Source organism: Marmota marmota, unplaced genomic scaffold (assembly GCF_001458135.2).
Source record: "Marmota marmota marmota unplaced genomic scaffold, marMar, whole genome shotgun sequence".
NCBI classification, from domain to species: Eukaryota; Metazoa; Chordata; class Mammalia; order Rodentia; family Sciuridae; genus Marmota; species Marmota marmota.
In genome coordinates, this window is record NW_026000185.1 from 22,899,250 (window position 1) to 22,918,150 (window position 18,901).

The following is an 18,901-nucleotide window of genomic DNA, read 5'->3' on the forward strand; positions in this document are numbered from 1 at the left end:
GCTCGACTACTTTGGTCGTGGTTTTGGGGTACCCACTCATTCATCTCTTGCTCCCCCCAAGGTGAATGTTTAAGGCTGAGCACTGTGTCCAGTGTCCAGTTCAAGCCACCTCCGAGTGAATGCTCAGTACATGAGCATATGGAAAGAAGTTGAGTTTAAATTTTTTTTTTGAAGTTTCATACAATTCACAATTATAATTTATTTATTTATGTTTTCTAGTGAAACTTTTTATTTGTTCTAATTAATTATCCATGACAGCAAATAAAGTGAAGAGAGAACCTGCAGAGGGGAAGAAGACCGAGCACTAGCGTTTCTCTCTGAAGAGTGGGTGTGGGCTTTTCTGGTACTTGGCGTGACGGTCCACCTCTCACAGTCTGTGGGCTTCTTGGCCTTCTGGGTTTACAGTGCCGTGTGCCGCCCCGCAGCCCTGTGGGTGCCCCGCTGTGGGAGAATGCTGGCCTTGGGTGGGGCCAGGACCTGCACAGGGCCTCTGGGATGCTCCAGTCTCTGGCTGACAACTGTGCTCTGTGGTCTTTGTGTGGGCCACTTGGCCTCCTTGGAACCTCCCTGCTTGGTTGCGGGGACTCAGCTACCTGAGGGAGGGGTGATGGGGGCACAGTGCCCCCCAGCCTGCGCACCTAGCAAGTGGCAGAGGGGTCTCTCCTCTTACTACTCTCTGTCCTCACCTAGATTATTGGCCTGATCTGATGGCCGCAGGTGCCTTAGTGTTGAGTTGTCACTGCGTTTGATGTTGGGGCCACTGTGGCTGTTTTTTTGTCTTGAGAGGAAAATGAAACTTACTGCTTACTTGGATTTCTAACAAACATAAATCTCTCCCTGCTTTTTTTTTTTCTACAGATACTGATAGGCCTCATTCTGCCTTCCAAAGAATATAGCTCGGAAGATAGAATGAGTCACTAATGTCTACTGAAAAAAGAAAAGGGAGAGGGACTTTTTATTTGTTGGTACATTCCTTTATTTTCTTATTCTTAACTCAGTCTTAAAATCAGGATGAGGGTCACCATGGTCAGCACTTGAGGAGTCGCTGCACATTTGGACTGGTTGTTGGTTTAAGGTTGAATATCCTAAATATCACCCTTTTTTGTTCTCAGCATTGATGGTGAGGTTTTCAAACACAGGAGTTGTTATGATGACGTAGTGATATCACACTCTGCTTTTTGGAAACTTAAATGCTGTTGTCTCTGTAGAGATGGGTGACGTGTCAGGAGCCTCGTTGACGTCCTGGAGGATAGAGGTCAGTACGAGGCAGAAATAAGATCCCTGGGACTGAGAAGGTGTCTCCCTGGTCCCTTTGCTGCTGCTGAGCACCTCAGAAATGAGCTGTGAAGTCCCAGGGGCCTCTGCTCCCCTCTGTCTGTCTTTGCTCTCTGGCATAAGGTCTGCACAGTTCTTTGACAAGTGTCTCGACAGCGGCGTGGATCCATGTTCCTTCCTGTACTGTGGGTGTCCAGGGCTCGCTCTCGTGTAAATGATCGATGTTTGCACACTGAGCTTGACCTTTGGAGTAGTTATGAAGGGTGGGGAGAAGGCCAGGAAGTGTCGTGGCAAGTCCTGTGAGTATTGGGTGCGGACAGCCAGCAGGACCATTAAGACGGTCAGGTCCTATTCTCTACTGGTCAGGCAGCACAGCTGTGTCTGTTAGAGAGGCCTGCGGGGATGGGCTGAGGAGACAGGAGCGGGCCTCCATGGCCATGCTGCTCTTCTGCACTTTAGTAAGTGATGGCCTTTGCTCACAGTGACATGTCCTGAAACTCTAAGGCTTCCCCTTGCATATCAGTATTGCAGAAGGCTTAAAATACATAGTATTTTTGGGGGGGAGGGGTACTAGGGATTGAACCCAGGGCACTGAATATCCCTAGTCCTTTTAATTTTGAGACAGGGTCTTAGTAAGTTGCTAAGGCTGGCCTTGAACTTGGGATTCTCCTGAGTCTCAGGAGACTCCTGTACCACTGCAGTTAGCTTCTTTTTTTTGTGAGAGTGGGTACTGGTGATTGAATCCAGGGGCACTTAAACCACATCCCCAGCCCCCTTTTAAGATTTTGTTTAGAGACAGGTTCTCACTAAGTTGCTTAGGGCCTCACTAAGTTGCCCAGGCTGGCCTTGAACTTGTGATCTTCCTGCCTCAGCCTCTTGAGCCACTGGGACCACAGGAACAGTTAGTATTTTCATCACCTTTTTCTGCCTCTGGTCAGCTCTTCTGCATTTGGTAAGATTGGGTCTGGCATCTCCGACTTTCCTGCGTGTCACTTAGCTGATCATGGCACATATTTGCTTGGCTTACTTTTCCTTAAAGATTCTGCCCACTGATGTCAACAACTCCCACTAAAAGGTAGCTTTAGGAACCTGTGTGTCTGTGTGCCAGCCCTTCAAGGTTCTCCACCCAATGACTGATCAGGCTGTAAAAAGCACATAACCACTGTGTGGCATAGGAATTATATCTGTTTTTGTCTTTGTGTTTTGTACTGGGGATTGAACCCAGGGATGCTTTACCATTGGGCCACATCCCCTGCCTGTTTTACTTGTATATTTTGAGATGTGGTCTTGCTAGATTACTTAGGGCCTCTCTAAGTTGCCCAGGCTGTCCTTGAGCTTGTGATCCTCCTGCCTCAGCTTCCTTAGCTGCTGGGATTACACATATCTCTATTTTAAGTGTGCATGGACTTTGAAACAAAAAGTATGTGTAAATAACATTGTAGGGGTAAATGTGGAATATGTGTGGAACAGTTATAAAAAATCAATAGTGGGAGAATTTTGTCAGAGACTTATTAAGGGGGAAATCTTGTCTTCTTTGCTGGTTAGTTTTAAATTCACCAAAGAGAATAAGTTATGAGACCCATTTGAAAGGAGAAGGGGAGAGATTTTGGGATATTTGCAATTTAGATATAAAACATAACTTGCAAAAAATCCAGCAGCTAGAAGTGAAGTGAGCCAGTGAATTTGAGAGATGAGCTCATGAGAGGTAGAAATCTGCACCTAGTGTTTCTCCTCTGGGTGGCACAAGTGCTGGGTCATAGCCCTGCTATCCTGGCTCCCCTTGCGTGCACCTCCCCGGCTTGACTTAACCCCTGCCCCCCCCACACGTTGGAAGCTCAGGATTAGAGCGGGAGCTTTGGGTTGTCCCTGGTTCCTTGGAAGACTTCCTTCTGTGAGTTAAAGGTCTCAGGTAGCCATCGGCACAGACCCTGTGCAGTTAGGAAGCGACAGCTGTGCAGGTCTGAGGGCAGTGGTCGTGGGAAGGGAGGTCCCAGGGCCCCCTGATTGTGCTGGGCTGGTGCTGCCAGGCCTGAAGTTGGGTTCTGTTCTGTTTTCCACTAAAACCCCGTATTTGAATGAGTGATTAATGGTTTGTATTTACCAGGGGTGGTGCTGGCCGAGGGTGTGTTGCTTGGGTCGGTGTGGTCACTGCAGCTGACAGCCTGTGTTGCTGCCTGATGGAGGCATGATCTAATTTTTTTTTCCTTTTAATTGAAGAAAGCTCAAGCCGGTCACTCAGCTGTATGTCAGCGTGGACGCCAGCACCAAAGACAGCCTGAGGAAAATCGACCGCCCGCTCTTCAAGGACTTCTGGACCAGGTTCCTGGACAGTTTAAAAGCCTTAGCAGAGAAGGTAAGAATCTGACTCCCTGCAAATGAGCAGAGGAGGAAAGAGAACCCAGAGTACTGTTTCCTTTGAAACCAACTGAGCGGATGTAGTCTTACTAGATTACTTAGGGCTTCACTAAGTTGCCCAGTTGTCCCCCCCCACGGGGGGACAGTGAGTGTTGGCTCCCCTGTGCTGGCGCTGTGCTGGGAGAGTCCTTCGCCCTGCGTGTGTGTAGGGAGAGGTGCGTGCACTGCAGGGGTTGGTAATGGCACGTGGTTAGGTAGCCGAGCACAGCAAACCCAGGGGAGGTGTCGGCAAATGGCGTCAGTTCAGAATCAGTGTTGACTTGACTGCACTTCAGGGACCAGGCTTCCTGTCTCGTAGTGACTTGGCCTCAGGTGGCCACTGTAGTTATTTCTCCTGCGACAGTTGGCCCTTCTGCGTGTACTCTTTTGATGCCCTTTCCTTTCCTTTCCTTCCTTCTGGTTATTTGTTTTTTTAATGGAACTGGGGACTGAACCTAGGGGTGCTTTACCACTGAGCTCCAGGGTCTCGCTGAGTTTTTGGGGCTGGCCTGGAACTTGCAGGCCTCCTGCCTCAGCCTTCCGGGTTGTGGGGATCACAGGGGTGCCCCACCGTGCCTGGCTTGGTTCTTCTTTTCCATTAGCCCTGTCTGTGGGGCTGGCACTTTGTGTTGGTTCTGCCTCTGGGCTTCCCTCACAGCCCTTTGCTTTTGCTTTTCTCTCTGCCTTTGCTGTTGTCACTGGCCCTCTGTTTTAGTAGCCTCCGAATTGATCTCCTTTCTTGCTGCTGCCTTTTGAGCCATTGTGAGTGCCGTACTCCACATCTGCCTGGTGAGAAGCACCACAGGAGTTGAACATTAAAATTTCCTCTGTATTATGACTTGAGTGTGATGTGTCCCCCCAAAAGCTCGTGGGGTGATGCAAGAATACTGAGGGGGGATTGGTTAGATTAGGAGTGGTGGCCTCATCTGTGGCTGAAGCCGTGTGGTGGATTAATAATGTGGGTGGCCCACTGAGTGGCAGCTGTGGGCAGTGGGGCGTGGCTAGAGGGTGTGGGATCCTGGGCCTGCCTGGAGGGTGCACCTTCCCGGCCGCCCTTGCCCTCTGGCTCTGCTTCCTGGCTTCTGGGAGCTGAGGACTTTCCTGTGCCAGGATGTGCCACCTCCCCTCGGGTTCAGAACGAACTTTTTCTCCTCTAAACTGTTACGTCTGGCAGTTTGGTCACAGTGATGAAAAACTGACTGCACACTGTTGCTGGTATCATCCTGGTGTGTGTGTCACAGGTGACACTGGGCGTGCAGCCAGATGGGAAAGTCACTGTCCCAGGAAACTCGCTGTGCTCCTCCGCCCTGTTCTTAGATGCCGCTGACTTCACCCACGCAGACCCATGTATATTTCCAGTCTTGCTCCTCATGCGTGCTGGGAATGTGCACCTCCCTGCAAGGATACCTCCCTGCACAGGCACCCAGCGCTTCCTCGGCACTCTCGAGACCACGGTGTCCTTTCTTCCCACTGAGAGCTTAGCTCTGTCCCTGCCTCTGCTGAGACACCTTTTCCAGTGCAGTATCTCCCCTTCCTGCCCTCCTAAGTTCCACCTGTAAAAACACTGGCCTGCCTTTGCCCAAGCCACTCTCCTGGACTGGACTGCGGCCTCAGGCCTGGGTTCCTCACGTGGCCAGCACAACACATTTTATGGCATTGGTAAGTGGTTTGTAGAAAGAATGATTTGAGTGGAAACAGCAGAGCTTTGTAGAGTGCTATGTGCATTTTCCCAACCCTCGAATTGCTTAATTCTGTTTTCTTCTTCCTTTTTTTTAAATGTTTATTTTATTTTATTATTTTTATGTGGTGCTGAGGTTCAAACGCAGGGCCTCGCACATATTAGGTGAGCGCTCTACTGCTCAGCCCCAGCCTCAGCCCCCATGTGTTCTTTTTGTTTGTTTGTTTGAGAAGTTAAATCAGTGCCTTTTTTGGTTATTAACACACATATTTAAGAAACACACTAAGGTACTACTTTGACTTTGCAGCTGTCTTGGACTCACACAGCCAGAAGGCCAAGTGCTCTTCAGGCTCCTAAAATGGACTCATCTCTGGACTTTGCCTTCAGCCACATCATCACCACCTGTGGCTGAGACAGGAGATGCGTAGCTGGAAAGCTGGGATGTGTTTAGAGGAGCGTGAACACCAGGAGCTGGCACCCCCAGGCTGTGACCAGACTGTGTCTTGGGTCAGAGTAGCAAGACGACAGAGGCATTAGCAGAATAGCTTAAGAGCTTCCTGTCTTACTTTGGCCAGCATGTTCTGCAGAATGATTCCTCATCTTGACATACCAGCTTTTGGATGTCCAGTTCAATTACAGTGACTTTGGGCTTACTAATTATTAGTGATGAGGTTGCTTAGAGTTTTATGGTACTGTCTGACCCAAGGACACCTTCAACTGGGCTTCACTCTGGTCTCCTCATAATTCCAGCTGGGAAGGTTTCCTTGGGCTATTTAAACTATTAAGGCAGGTGCTTTCTAAGCATTTTGTAGCAATTACAGTTAATGTTTCTCATTCTTGAATTGTTTACGTAGCCATTTAAGAAAGAAGATCTGTGGCTGGAAACTGCTCTTTAAAGATTTTCTTTTAACTCCAGCTTGTATTTCTTTTGGACTATCTGATATGAGGTATAGTGGATGCTATCAAGAAAGGGTTGCTTTACTGCTGACACACAAAATGAACATGGCGTAACTATATTTATTAGCTGTGGTTAAACATCAGTAACTCTGCTATCATTTGAGTTTTTCAATAGAAGTGCTATTTCAGGTATCTTAATTAGAATGACCCTAATGTTTTTGCCTATTACTTGTTTGGGCTTTTTAGTGTGCCTGAACAAGAAAAAGCATTAAAGAATGGGAATTTGTTGAACTTCATGAACAAGGAAATTCGCTTTACTGAATTTCTAGCCTCCTTAGAAGCTGATGCTGCCCAAAGTAGGAGGTGGAGTAGTTTGTTTTTCCTCCTGGTAAGTATGGTGTTCACATTTCCAGATCTTTATCCTTGTCAAAATGTTCCTTTTTCAATATGAGGGGAGAAATACATTGGTACTCTAGTATGTGGGGCCAAAAAGCCATTCTGTCAAGATAACAGGGCAAATTGGGTTAGCTTCGACTTTGGCCTGTTAGAGCTGCATGCCACACAGTCCTGTTTTCAGCAGAGAGACCCTCTTGTTCAAGCAACACAGCCTACCTTACCAGTGTGTTCTGCTGGCACGCAATGATGCCAAGGTCACGATCCAGCAGGAGGTGAGAATGATTAGTCCTCTTTGTGTTGAAGCAATAACATCAACTTTCTTAAAAACTCCTATTTTAAAGAGAAAAAGGCGGACATCATCCTTCATTACATATTCTTGGCCATCAGAAGTGAACACCAGCCCCTCTTTGCGGATGCTGGTGCTCTGGCCTCACATCATGTGGCCCACAAGTGCAACTTAAAAGACATCGACTATTTGACCTCATCTCTGCTTATAGAAGCATTAGGTGCCAATTAGGGACCTTTGGGGGGAAGTAAAGCATGCTCTCGGTCCTTAGTTTGATCCCTAGTACCACAAAAATAAAAAATGCAGATTAACAGAAATAATTCATTAAAAATAAAGAGTCAAGGCAAGAAGTTAGCTGTAAGTGCAGGTTCTTGAGATGAGAACTATTCACAGTGACATCTGTCTGTTCAGCCCTCATTTGGGGAGAGCTGCTGCTTTGTGCCTGCCTGATTGAGCTCTGTGTACTGCTGTGACTTTGGTGGTCAGCATGATGCATGAGTGTGTCCCCATGACATTGAATTCTTTGATATGCCTTGTGAGGCCACCTTGTCTTTCACTCTGCTCAGTTCCTGGATAGTTGGCCAGCAGCAGGGAGTAGCAACAGTGTGTGCTGTTTGCGCATGTCTCCCCCGGGGCCTACAGAAAGTAGGGTTCCTGTCCAGTGCCTCTGCTGTCTCTGAGTTGCAGTGTGTACATTGTGTCACTAACATCATAAAATTGTTTGTGGGCTGGGGATGTGGCTCAAGCGGTAATACGCTTCCCTGGCATGCGTGGGGTGCTGGGTTCGATCCTCAGCACCACATAAAATAAAGATGTTGTGTCTACCGAAAAACTGAAAAATAAATATTAAAAAAAATTTTCTCTCTCTCTCTTAAAAAAAAAAATTGTTTGTGACCAGGGATAGCATGGTATGTTTAACTCTAACCCTAACCCTAAAGCATCATTGCTTTCATAGGAGAGGTGTAAAAATGACGTTGTATTTGGGAATCTATGAAATGTCTTCTCTCCTTCCTTCCCTCATTCCCTCCCTGCCTGCCTCCGTCTGTCCTTCCTTCCTTCCCTCATTCCCTCCCTGCCTGCCTCCATCTGTCCTTCCTTCCTTCCTTCCTTCCCTCCCTCTGAGGATGAACCATTCTCTTCCCCAGGGTTCTTATTGACATGTTTTGGTTTGTTTCTTCGTTAATGTCACAATCTAGGCTTGAGCTCCTCTGGTCTGAATGTCTGTCTCTCACCACTCTTTCTCCTGTCCCTTTACCTGAATATACCTTTGGCAGCCCTCTCCATGGGCAGAGGTCTCCCAGGACTGTTGGTTTCACCTCCTTGGCTTTAGTGCCGTTAACCCTGTTCTGCTTGGCTAAGTGGCATTCAGATTTTGGCCACTGCTGAAATCAGAGCAAGAATGCTCTGTGTGATCCAAAGCCAGTGCCTGCAAGCTGGGTTCTTCCCTCCACTTACAGTAAGTTCTCTAGTGATCTAGGTTTCCTCCAGATCTGACTTTCACCTAAGCTCATTTAGGACGGTTTGAAGGTGTTGCCTGTTAGGTCCATGTTGAGGGGTCAGATGATGTCTAGTGATCATTGCTTGTATCGGGGCAGACTCAGAGGCATGTTGGAGGACAGATAGGTCGACTTTAAAGTCCTGTCTTCAGCAGTGGGTTGTAGTTGAAGGCAAGATGCAGGTAGAATTACAAGAGGTGCCCAGAGGAACAGAGATGCTTAGGTTTTCAAGACAGGAGCATGGAGAGAGAGAGTTTAGGAAGAATTGGTTCAATTTGATGCAGGTGTCATATGTCACATGCAATTCAAGGAAAGGAGTTGTTAGGAAGAGAAGTAGGTAAAGATCAAGGTAGGAGAAAAAGAAGCTCTGCTTATCAGTTGGTCTTTAATGACACGACAAAATAAGTCTAGGGCAGTGTTTTGTGTAGAAGGTGGTTTGTAGTGGGAGGAATGGGAAGGATCCAAGAGTGCTGATGTTATTTAACGAAGAAATTGAAAGCATTTCTTATCAGCTTAAAGATTGCCTAAGCATATCTGCTAAAAACTACCTGTCAGACAGATATCGTCATAATGAAGACCATGAGAGGACTCGTGCTGCTCCGGAACTCGGAGGTGTGAACATGGTCTCTGACGGCAGGGCCTCTGCAGTCTTTGTGCATGTTCATGTATGTATGTGCTTCACTTAGAAGATCCTATCATACTTATTTTTGCGAGTGTAGTTTTCTAATGTAACAGGAACAACTGTGCTGTTGTTCTTCTGCCACCGTGGTTTCGCTTTGCCTGTTGAATCTTTTATTTTTTTTGGCCTACCTTTGAACTTTATGTAAAGGGAACCACCATGTGTGCTCTTGTCCTGATTTCTTTTACTGAATGCTTTGTTTTGAGATTTCTGGGTGATGTTACAAGTAATAGTGGTTCAATTATTTTTATTGCTATACAGTAAAACCTAATTTAGAGATGAAACCAGAGTTTCTGCTGTTGTAATTGCTGGTGGGCAGGTCCATCTGTGGTACCGCCCTCTGCAGCAGGAGGAGGATGCCATCATAGTGTCAGCAGCTGGTGACAGTCAGGTGTCCGTCTTCCAGCTTCCTCGAAGATCTCATGATCTTTGTTTGGATTCTGCTTTCAGTGCCCTGCTTGGACCCTTAACTTGTGGAACACTTGAGTGTGTTTTCCTGTTCTTTCCTGCCGAGTGTTTGGATCTCAGTGCCTTGAAGTGTGTCCGGTGGGGTGCACATCAGGGGTGGGCTTGCTTCTCCAGCACTACTTGTTGAGTGACCCTCCTGAGCACCAAGCAGAGGAGCCACCCCAATTGGCCGGTGAAACTCGGGTCTGGCCAGTCCCTTGCAGGAGATGCTCTGGGTTGCTTCCAGGGTTGTTTCCCTTGACTTGGGAGTGAGTTGTGTAGTACCAACTCAGAATTAGGAAAGGAGCAGCAAAATAACCAGTGACAGCAACAACAGGAAATCAGGAAGAAGAAAACAAGGTAAACGAAGGAATCGGTTAATTAAGGAGGCAAAAAGTAATTGACATGTTTGACGTAGAGGTTATTGATATCTGTTCCCAAAGTAGTCTTAGAGGTCTGGTGGAGGTGGAAGGCAGATGGCAGTGGTGTTTGACAGACAACAGATGGGATCCTGGGACGGGGGCAGAGGTTTGGAGTTTGTTAGGTGGGGGTGCTGGTTGGTTTGAAGTGTGGAGGACTTGAACGTGGACTGGTAGGTGGAGAGGAGGAGGCAAGGGACAGCTGGTCTTTGTGGATCTCAGTGGGTGTGTGTTTACTTTTGTTTTCTAGAACAGTGGCTTTACCAGTGCCTGAGTTGTTGTGATGTATCTATGTGTCCCTGAAACATTCAGCAGTGGCATAAGGTTTCAAGAAATGGTGTTGGAACTAAGTCTCTTTTGAATCGTCCTAGTTTGCATATCCATGGGTTTCACCTGGCTGAGAGCTGGGAGGTGGCACTCCAAGCGTGCCCAGGTTGTTTTCCATTTGCTGTTAGTGAAACTTTTGTTGGAATTCTAAATACAGAGAGAGGTTCCCTGCTTTCTGTAGTTTCATTTGCCATGTGAAGGGTGTGGTCACTACCCGTCCTCCTGCCCCACCTAAATAATCCTCCACCAAAACACCTCCTGTGACCTGGCCCTGCACCCGCCCACCCAAAGGGCTTGCCAAAGTGACCAACCCGCTGTGGCCTGCCTCTGCTAGGCTGTGTCTAAAGCCCACACCCTCGTGGTGGCCAGCAGCCATTTTCCCCACAGAAATGAGCCACATGAGGTGTCTGACTGATTGACTCCGCTGCTGAGTGAAGAAGAGCTTGCTGACCCGAGGTCTGCCTCCTGCCTGCTGCCTCTGGCGTTTGTGGCTGTAGGCTTTCACCATGGACCACTACTTTCCAAAACCAGTGAATGGGAGATCCCAGAAACAAACAAGTAAGAAGTCAGACCGCAAGCTCTTCTGAGTAGCACAGCGAGGTCTGGCACCATCTCACCTGAATTGTCCCTTTGTCCAGAGTGTCTGCCCTATATACACTACCTGCCCCCGAGTCACCTCGTTGGTGGCTGTCTTAGTTATCTAGTTGACCGCCATAGTGTTACAGAGTGTGTGTTAAAATAATGGTCACACAGCACAAGAGTTCTGATTCTAGCAGTTGAGATATGCCAAACGGGCCACAGAGTACGTTTTTTAGGTGAAAAGGAAAAACTCTTGTTAAGGACAGAAAAAGAATCATGTGCTGAGGTTGCTGAGATCTGTGGTAAGAATGGATCTTTTATCTGTGAAATGCTCAAGAAGGGCTGTTGGATCTCATGCTGCAAAAGTTATTATCAGTGCTTATTAAGTGCTTCATGAAGGCGGGAAAGGCCCCACTATATTTGTGTATGTGGGCATAGGAGTAAACAGCATGTTTGTGGTTTGTAAGCCAAGATGATGGGTGCAGCCCTCAACAGGTTCAGGGAAACCATTTATTCTGTGCAGACTTGGGCGCTGTTGGGCTCATTTCCTGGATGCAAGAAATGGCCATCGGTTATAGAGGAGGTTTTGTTTTTAGGGTACAGTTAGGATGGTTTCATCACATTGGAACTGTGGGTATGCCGTTTGGATAGTCAGGGGCTAGCTATGTAGGTCAAGCCTTTTACCTCTGGAGGGCAGCTGTGGAAAGTTGAAGTCATTGACAGAGAGGTTCTGAGGGACGGGTATTTGAATATTTGCCTCCTGACTTCTGGGCCCATTGTTGAGTATCTACTGTGTGTCCTTTTAGGACTAATTTGCAGTGGGGAGGTCAGAGGCCAGAGCTTAACTTTCAGTATTCCCCTCCTTCCTTCAGCAGAGGATCTACTGGAAGCTTAATATTGGGCTAGTTTCTCTCCCTCCTTCCAGCTGCATTGGGTCTCTGCTTTTCTTGGGGGCTGTTTTGTAGGATTATTATTTTCCATAACTCTTCAGGGTTCAGACACCTGCTGGGCATCTTGGGTTGTATCCCCTGCAGATAAGGGGGCTACTGTAGCATTGAAGGAAGGTTTTCGTACTTACAAATAGTGATCTGGGATTAAACTAATTGAGACGCATTGCTGTGAGTGGATGTCAAAGAAGTCTTAGCCCCCACCCTGAGAGACAGTGCATGTTTATTTTCTTGACATGTAGTAGATCTTCCTCTTTAATTTCTTCTAAATTCAAGGTCATTCGTCTCAAGCCTTATTTTAGAAATTTGTGTAGCTGTTGCCAATTTGGAGACTAGAACTGAATTCTTATAAAAGAACCATTGTGTTTGATTTCTGAAAACAGTTTGAAAGGAAAGGGAAATTAAAGAGAATGATCAGAAACTTATTTCTTCTGCTCTATGAGAGCATTTGGGAAGTGAAGGTGGTAGAAGCCGTCTGGGCTCTGGGTGACTTGTGACAGTGTGGAGAGGACGTTTCCTGACATTGGTGGGCCGTAAGAAGCCGTGGATGTGGCAGAAACCTTGTCCTCGCAGGAATGAAGACAATGTCATCGGTCCTTCCATGGGAGGCCCTGGATTGAAGTCAGTGCTGCCTGTGTCCAGCCATTTGCACCCCTCCTTTATCCAGCCGGGTGTGGGGGGTGGTAGTTGTGGGGGTGCTTTGCCTGCGACAGTTAGAAATGTTAAGTCACACAGCGCAAGTTTTGGAGTTCACTAGCTTTCTCTCTACCAATATCAGTCTTTCTTTCCGGTAAGGTGTTTTTCTCTATTTGAAGTTGTTTTCTCCCCGCTGTCATTTGGCCTGTGTTGAACCCCAGCATGGACCACGTGATAGGCGCAGGAGGCCTCACCCTGGCGGTGACTTGGAGGCCTGTTTCTTTCTCCACTTTTCTGGCCTGTGACGCACTACTGCGTCTTCCCGTCTTACGTACTTGGAGATTATCTGGTGGATGCTGAGACTGCTGAGCACCCTGAGGTGGCAGGTCCCCTCCTGCCTCTGTACCCCGTCACAGCTGCAGCGCATCTTTCCTGTCTTTCCCAGGGTGAAGGCAGAGGTGATCCTGCTGGTTTTTGAAGGTCGTGGGACTGAGGATAGTGATTGAAGGACTAGAGATTGAACTCTGCTAGAGATGTGGAGTTCTTTTCCTCCTGGTGATCAAAACCCCCACCTGGCTTCTCTTTAGAATTTTTTTTAACTGTTGGGTTTATACAAAATGTACTGAATTCAGAGAAATGCAGGTCAGATTCAAACTTCCTACAGGTTTTTTTTTTTTTAAATATTTTTTTAGTTGTGGATGGACACAATATTATTATGTGGTTTTGAGGGTTGAACCCAGTGCCTCACACTGCTAGGCATGTGCTCTATCTCTGAGCCACAACCCCAGCCCCAAGTCGCTTTTAACAATGCATTTGCATGCAAATAATTTGACCTCATTCTTTACCCCTTTCCTAGAGATCTGTCATTTATTTAGCCATTTCCTGATTGACTTCTGTCTGTTGATAAAAACAGTTGGGCACACTTTTATTTTTAATAAACTTCTATTTTAGAGCAGTTTTTGATTTGCAGAAAAATTAGATGGTACGGAGTTCCCAGGCACACCCTTCCCAGTGCCTCGGCACCCCGGGCCATTGGAGCCTCCTTATGCGTCAGGCCTGTCACCTGTCCTTCTCTTTAGGTCTTTCCTTAGGTCTGCCGGTGGCCTGTTTGTGGGCCAGGGTCCTACAGTTTCCACCCAGGAAGCCAGCTCTTTTTGTAGCCTGGACTCCCCAGGCGTCTCCTGGCTGGGCAGCTCTTCAGACTTCTGTGCTTGATACCAGGACAGTTCTGAGCAGTGGTGAGGCTCTTGGGGTTTGCTGCTGTCTTCTGATTTGATGGGTTTTGTGTAGTTGTTGGCAGTGGGGGGGCAGAGCCAAGCCCGTCTACCCTGCGCTCTGTCTCATACTGTGGGTTCTGTGTTCTGGTTTTCACTGTGTTGCATGTCCCTCCTGACAGTGTCACACAGTAGTTTTACCATGTAAGAATCTCCTGTGCTCCTCCTGCACAGCCTCCCCACCTCCCCCAGTTCCTGGCAGCCACCACTGCTCTGACCATCTCTATAGTTTTGTGTTTCCCAGAATGTTGTGTAATTGGATGACACGGTTTGTGGCCTTTTCAGACTGGCTTTTTAATGTGAATATATTCATCTAAGTTTCCTCCATTTTAAAATTTTATTGCTAAGTAATGCCTTATTGTATGAATATTTCACTGTCCATTGGAGGTTATGCTGGCTGTTGACAGATGATGGTGATTATGAAGAAAGCTTCTGTCTGAATGCAGATTTTTGGGTGACTATAAATTTTCAAATTTAGTTGGGTGAATACCAAGGGAGCAGCCATATCTCTGGTCACACGTCTTCAGTCCTTTGAGGGAAGCCCAGGAGTGGTGTGGCCAGCTCCGTGCCTCACGTTCCCTAGCAGGGCAGGGCACCCACTGGCTGGCGTTGGCTGTCTGGGCCTCAGTGGTGTCTCGTTGTTTTAAGTTGCAGTTCTCTGATGGCAAGTGTCAGTGCATCTTTTCACACACTCACTTGTCACTCATATCTTTTTTCTGATGCTGCCTGCTTAGATTGTTTGTCCATTTCTTCGTTGGGCTGAGTTTCAAGAAGAGCTTTCTTAAGTAGGTGTTTTCCAAGTGTCTTCCCTGAGTCTGGCTTGCCTTTCATTCCCTACCAGTGTTCTCCTCCTTCAGAACACAAGTTGGATTGTGCTTTAAGTCTGCCATTATAAGCTCACAACCAAACTCAAGGTCACACGGATTTTCTTTTGTTTTCTTCTAGAAGTTTTATAGGTTTGCATTTTGTATTTAGGTCTGTAATCCTTTTTCAGTTGACTTTTGTGAGAGTATAGGTTCTGTGGAAGTTCTTATCTTTTTAACATGACATCTTATTTTCCTAGCACCATTTAAAAAAAAAAAGGCTCTCCTGTCTATATTGAGTGTCTTTGCTTCTTTGTGAAAGGTCAGTTGGCTGTACTCTCCTGTGAGCCCAATCTCCATTACTCGGTTGTCTGTTGCCTCCAGGAGCTTACAGTCCTAGTTACTGTGGCTTTACAGTAAGTCTTAAGGTCGGCACTGTGAGTCTTCCAACGCGGCTCTTCTTTAACCTCGTGTTGGCATTTGTAAGTCTTTTTCATTTCAATATGAACGTTAGAATCAGTTTCCCATCATCTATAAAATAGCTTCCGGGGATTTTGGTTGAGATTGAGCTGAATTTATAGATCAAGTGGGGGGAAAATGACATCTTAACAGTATTGAGTCTTCCCATCCATCTTCTCTCCATTTATTTAGCTCTTCTTGGATTTCTTTTATTTGTTTCAAGTTATAAGTGTTCACTGGTGGCGTATTGGAAAGCAAATCGCCTTATGTATCAACCTTGCATCTCAACATTATCATACTTGCTCATTAGTTCTGGGAGTTGATTTGTCCATTTTGGGGAATTTCCTAGATAGACAACATAAAAGACAGTTTTCTTTTTGTACAGTCATTATATCTTTGATTTCCTTTTCTTGTCTTACTGAATGTTCAGTAGAAGAGAAAAGAAGGCACATCCTTGCTTATTCCTAGTCTTAGGGAGGAAGTATTCGGTTTTTCACTCCATTAAGTTTGGTACTAGTTGTAGGTTTTCTACAGATTTTCCATGTGTGCTAAGAATTTTGTCCTGAATAGGTATTGTCTTTTATCAAATGCTTTTCTGCATTAATTGATATGCTCATTATTTTTCCACACTAACCTGTTGCTACATGATGTCAAATGTATTAAAATTTTTTTTTTGTAGTTGTAGATAGACAGAATGCCTTTGTTTTGTTTATTTTTATGGTGTCCCAAGGTTTGAACCCAGTGCCTCACACATGCTAGGCAAACGGTCTGCCACTGAGCTGCAGCCTCAGCCCTGAAATGTGTTTTTCGTTGAACTAGCCTTGCACACCTGAAGTAGTCCCCAGCTGGTCAGCAGGCTTATAATTGTTTTCATATGTTGTTGGATTTTATTTGGTAATATTTTGTTAAGGGTTTTAAAATCTATGTTATGAAAGAGTTTGATCTCTGATTTTCTTTTTTGAAATGCCTTTATCTGGCTTTGGTATTAGGGTGATGTTGTCTGAAGACTATGTTGAGTAGTCCTCCTTCTGCTTTCACTTTGTGGACGAGATGGTGGTGGGTTGGCATCGTCCTTCAGTAGTTGGTAGAGCTTAGCAGTCAACCCACCAGAGCCTGCTGCTCCCTGCTGTGGGAGGTTACCAACTATTGATTCAGTGTTCATGACAAACGCATGCCTGTTCAGATTATGTGTTTCCTCTTATGTTCATTTGGTGGTTTGTCTGCAAGGAGTGTGTTGGTTTTTGTCTTTTATTGGTGTTGTCCAGTTTGTGAGCACAGTGTTTTTTGTAATATTCCTTTTTTAATGAACTTCGAGATTATTTCCCAGAGCTGGTAGCCCTGCCAAGCCCCTCACCCGATGCTCCTGTGCGCCCGCCCGCAGTGGGATTCTGCTGCTGCCCTGGCCTAGTCTCTTTCTTGGTCATCCTGTTGCTGGAGCTGCCGGCCTCTTTCTGCATCTTGACCCCAGCCCCCGTACCTGTTCCTGCCTCCTCGAACAGGTCGCGTTGCTGGTGTGGCTGCTGTGAGAGCAGCTCGCAGGTGCCGATGGCCACACTGCGTGCCTATCTTCCCAGGCTCTGCTGAATCCGTGGAGGTCTTTCTGCTCCTTTACTACATTCCTGGCCTTTGAGCCGGTTGGTACCTTTTGGATGGACAGCTGAGGTCAGGCTGCTGGGATCTCCCCTCAGGAGTCAGGAGTGTTAAAAGGTGTGTCTGTGTGTTCTGAGCCACACTTGCTGTGTTTCTCCCTAAGCCCCCTTTCTGTGTGTATTTATGTCTTCAGTGCTATGCTGCGCGTAAGTTTTGTTTTTAGCTCTTAAAAATTTCAACATAAAAGTCTCTGCTGTCAACATTCGGGTGTGGTTAGAGGACCATGGCCAGAGGCCAGCTCCCATGGCACCTGCTCCCTGCCCTGGAGCCACTGTGCTGGGCTCTGCTGCTGTTTCTGTGCGCTCCCCACACGCTGGCTCCAGAGCTCTGCTGGGAATGTCTTCAGTGTGGTCCTCTCCTGGGACTGAGCACCCCGAGGGTTTTTTGTGCTCAGAATTATAAATAAAGCTGGAATGACATTCTTGCTTACCACTGTCAGCCTACAATTTTTATGATCTCTATAGGCTGAATTTTAGGAATGCAGTTACTGGGTCAACAGATTTGAATATTTTTTTTCAGATTCTTTAATCTTGTTGCCATATTAATTTCCAAAATGTTTGTGCTAACTTGTACTCCCATCCTCAGTGCATGAGTGTGCCTGTCGTGCTAAACTCAAGGCAGTGTCAAATACTGCTATTTAAAAAAATCTTTGCCATCTGATAAGCCAAAACGGCACCTCATTAGTGCTTCAATTTGCATTTCTGTGATTACTAGTAAGCCAGTACTATATTTTAGGAGACCATTTTATCTTGTTTTGACACAGCCTCAACTAGTTTGTCTTGAATTGCAACTGTCAAGATAAATCGTTGAAATTAAGAGAGGTAGACCTGGAATAAACAGCCTCACGCAGGATGTGCAGCAGGAACGCGGCCTAATGCGGAGCCTCAGAACCCTAATGGGAACAGTGTGCTCTTGGACCTCTTGTTAGGATGTGCAGGCACCAGGGAGGGGGAGCAGCTGCGGCTTGCCACAGGTGGGGGTGGGGCTCCCTCACTGCTGGAGAATCTGTTGGTAAGGTGGTGCTGGGTATTCTAAGTCAGGGAGCAGACATGCTTCCTCACCACAAAGATCTCTGCGGGCTGCACCAGGGACAGCTGGAAACCCGCAGGGTACCTTTCTTGTCTTGTCCTTATTCCGAGTGGGCTTTGTTATCAGAGCATTCAGACACAGGACAGTGCACAGATCTTACGTGAATGGCTTGGTGGATCGTCATAGAGTGAACACAGCCAGCAAAACGCTCGTAGGATAGCAATAGTACCTCCAAAGTCCTGGTCATCGGCCCCGCCTCCTCTCTAGTGACAGTCACGGCTTTCCTCACACCATAAGGTAGCTTTGCCTGCTTGGGAGCTTGTCAAACGGAATCATAGCGTTTGCTTCCTTGAATATTTACACGTTTTCCCTGTGCACATCTGTTAAGTTTCGCCCATGGTATTGTGCGGCTGTGTTCCAGTGTACGTATGTCCTCAGTTTATTCATGGAATGACTGACAAGCTTGGCTTTCTCTACAGTGTTGGCTGTTGGGAGTAATTTATATTGGCTGCCCATCTAGGAGTAAGACTGCTGTGTATTTGCCCCCCTTCACAGATCACTAATTCCTAAGGTGGCACCTGAATTCGTGTTCCCAGCAGCAGTGTGTGTGTGTATGTGTATGTGTGTTCCAATTATTTGCATCCTAGCTGCTACTAGTTTGTCAGTCTTTCTCTTGGTAGTGAAGTAATTTTAGTTTAATTGCCACATATTTATGAATTTTCTGCTTTTCCTTCTGTTACCGATTTTTAGCTTCCTATCAGTGTAGTTCGAAAGTTTTAAAAAAAATGATTTTAATATTGTTTGATTTATTGAAAGTTGTTTCTTTTTAAAAATTTTTTTGTCCTTACATATTTTTCTTTATGTAGTTGGACACAATACCTTTATTTTATTTATTTATTTTTATCCGGTGCTGAGGATCAAACCCAGCACCTTGCACTTGCTAGGCGAGTGCTCTACCACTGAGCCCCAGCCCCAGCCCTCATCTTATTTTTGAAGGACAGTTTGCCAGACACAGAATCCTCAATTGACAGCGTTTTCTTTCAGCAGTTCACACATAATGTCCCATGACCTTCTTACTTCCGATCACGGCCATGGAATGTTCCCGCCTCCCAGGCCCTGACCTGCAGCACGAGAGCTGGGTCAGCACTGGCTGACGGCCCGCTCCCTGCTGCTCCTTCCCTTCAGCATGGTAGGCCCTCTTTCCAGGGCACAGTGAAAGGCAGGGACAGT

General features: G+C 46.5%; 1 protein-coding gene across 7 annotated transcripts in view; it reads left to right on the plus strand.

The window, feature by feature from the left end:
* Positions 1-18,901, plus strand: part of LOC107147020 (S-adenosyl-L-methionine-dependent tRNA 4-demethylwyosine synthase TYW1-like) — a 194,855-nt gene that overhangs the window by 59,646 nt on the left and 116,308 nt on the right. For all 7 annotated transcript variants that reach the window (XM_048789877.1, XM_048789881.1, XM_048789880.1 and 4 more), the window contains one exon: positions 3,493-3,628. In XM_048789877.1, coding sequence (XP_048645834.1) covers positions 3,493-3,628 — 136 coding nt within the window. The remainder of the gene's footprint in view (positions 1-3,492; positions 3,629-18,901) is intronic.